The following is a 2,342-nucleotide window of genomic DNA, read 5'->3' on the forward strand; positions in this document are numbered from 1 at the left end:
TAATTGTAAGCAAAAGTCCCTGAAGGAGTCGTTGTGGAATTGCTTTCTGTTATCTGAGACCAAGACTTTAGGGATCCTGTACCTATAAATGATGTTTCTCCAGATGAAGCTTCGTACATTATTTTCTGTGATGGTGGCCAAAGCTTCGGCTTCTACCCATTTGGTAAAGTAGTCTATGTCGATCACTACGAATTTCAACTGTCTCATTGCTATTGGGAATGGACCCATGATGTCCAACCCCCATTGAGCAAAGGGCCATGGGGCCATCATTGGAGTGAGCTCTTTTGTTGGCTGTCTAATGACATTGCTAAACCTTTGAAATTTGTTGCGGACGTTGACATAAGCCTGGGCATCCTTTTGCATAGTAAGCCAATAGTATCCAGCCCGAATCAGTTTGTGCACTAACGACCTTGACCCGGAATGGTTCCTGTTGATGTCCGCTTTCTCGGGGCCTAAGCACCTCAGGTACAAGCGGGAGAAACCTCTTTTGTACAAGACATCCTTTATCAAGACGAATCATGCTACCTGGACCTTTAGCTTTCTTGCGGCCTCCTTACCGTCAGGTGGTGTGCCGTCTTTTAAATAGGAAACTATTGGTGTGGTTTAGTTGCTTCCCAAGTTTATTTGCTACATGCCAACGCCATCTATCAAAGGTGAAAGCTGAACGAAAGAAAGTACCTTGCTGAGGGTAATCATGTGTTCTATTGATGCGGCTTTGGTAAGACGGTTGGCTTACTCGTTTTCTTCCTTGGGGATTTGAACAAAACTGGCCTATAACTCGCCCACCCGTCTCCTTACTTGCTCCAGGTATTTCTTCATTCTTTCCCCTTTACATTTGTAGTCACTGTTCACCTGGCTCCTGACCATCTGAAAGTCGCAATACACAATCACACTTGTAGCCGCTACGGCTTTGGCGAGATCCAGTCCTGTCACTAAAGCTTTGTACTTCGCTTCATTGTTTGTCGTAGGGAAGTCAAGAAGAACCATGCACTTGATTTTGTCCCCTTCTGGAGAACGGAGTACTACACCTGCTCCACCAGCCTGCATGATAGATGACCCGTCCTGTGGATACTCCATTAAGGATGCTCTTCTGCCCCCAGACCTTCTATATGGGTGAATTTCATAATGAAGTTAGCGACCCTTTATGGCAGTACGCGGGCAGTATTGTACCTTGAACTTGCTTAATTCTATTGCTTATAGCGCCATCCGTCTGGCAGCTTCAGGATTACTCATTGCTTGCTGTAAAGGCTTTTTAGTCAGGACAACCACAGTGTGGGCCTGGAAGTATGGCTTGAGCTTATGGGTTGCGATAACTAAAGCGAAGGCGAGCTTCTCCATTAGTGGGCACCTTTCCTCCGCGCCTTGGAGTGCTTGGCTAGTAGAATATACGGGCTTCTGCACCCTGTCTTCTTCTTTGACCAAGGCCACACTGATGGCAGTCGGGGACACAACCAAGTAAAGGAATAGCTCTTCCCCTGGTTTGGAGGGGTTTAGCAACTATGAGGAAGAGAGGTAGGCTTTCAGGCCCTCAAATGCTTGTTGACACTCGGTCATCTACTCAAAGGACTTCTTCAACGTATGGTAGAAAGGTAAGCACTTATCCGTTGCCCTTGATACGAACTTATTCAGCGTAGCTACCTTGCTGTTGAGGCTTTAAACTTCTTTCATGTTCCTTGGTGGCGTCATCTCCATTATGGCTCCGATCTTGTCTGGGTTGACTTCAATACCTCTCTGAGATACCATGAACCCCTGGAACTTTCCAGCTGTCACTCTGAACCTACACTTGCTCGAATTAAGCTTCATGTTGTAAGAGCGGAAGGTGTTAAAGGTCCCCTTAAGATCGTCCAAATGGCCGTCCTCCCTTCGGCTTTTTACTAGCATGTCGTCAATGTAGACTTGGACATTCCTTCCAATTTGATGTGCAAACATCTTGTTCATGAGTCTCTGATATGTTGCGCCCGCATTCTTGAGACTAAATGACCTTATGTTGTAGCAGAAGAGGTCCTAGCTGGTGATGAACAAAGTCTTCTGCTGATCCGCTTCGTCCAATTTGATCTGGTTGTAGCCAAGAAATGCATCTATAAAGCCTAGTGACTGGTGTCTTGTTGTCGAATCTACCTAGACGTTAACTCGTGGGAGTGGGTAGCTATCCTTGGGGCATGCCTTGTACAAATCCGTGAAGTCCACACACATCCTTCATTTCCCGTTGGCTTTTTTGACCATCACTACATTGTTTAGCCAGTCGGGGTAGTACACTTCTCTAATGAAGTCTGTATCTTGCAGCTTGTGGACTTCTTACTATAGCCTTGTCTCGCTCCTGGGTGAATACTCTCTTCTTCTAA

General features: G+C 46.1%; 1 protein-coding gene across 1 annotated transcript; it reads right to left on the reverse strand.

Annotated features, from left to right (window-relative positions):
- Window positions 1-1,194: 1,194 nt before the first annotated feature.
- Window positions 1,195-1,938, reverse strand: LOC142632343 (uncharacterized). Its single transcript, XM_075806775.1, has 2 exons — window positions 1,728-1,938; window positions 1,195-1,475 (listed from the first exon to the last, which is right to left on the reverse strand). The coding sequence occupies exons 1-2, from the start codon at window positions 1,936-1,938 to the stop codon at window positions 1,195-1,197; spliced, it is 492 nt and encodes a 163-aa protein (XP_075662890.1).
- Between the last annotated feature and the right edge of the window lie 404 nt (window positions 1,939-2,342).

Source organism: Castanea sativa, chromosome 4 (assembly GCF_040712315.1).
Source record: "Castanea sativa cultivar Marrone di Chiusa Pesio chromosome 4, ASM4071231v1".
NCBI classification, from domain to species: Eukaryota; Viridiplantae; Streptophyta; class Magnoliopsida; order Fagales; family Fagaceae; genus Castanea; species Castanea sativa.

Excerpts from the sequence above, each read along its gene's own strand:
- LOC142632343 (XM_075806775.1), bottom strand. The coding sequence starts at position 1,938 with ATGAACAAGATGTTTGCACATCAAATTGGAAGGAATGTCCAAGTCTAC. Across the intron at positions 1,476-1,727 it reads GTTCATGGTATCTCAGAGAG|GGGAAGAGCTATTCCTTTAC; the intron begins GTATTGAAGTCA and ends CCTCCAAACCAG.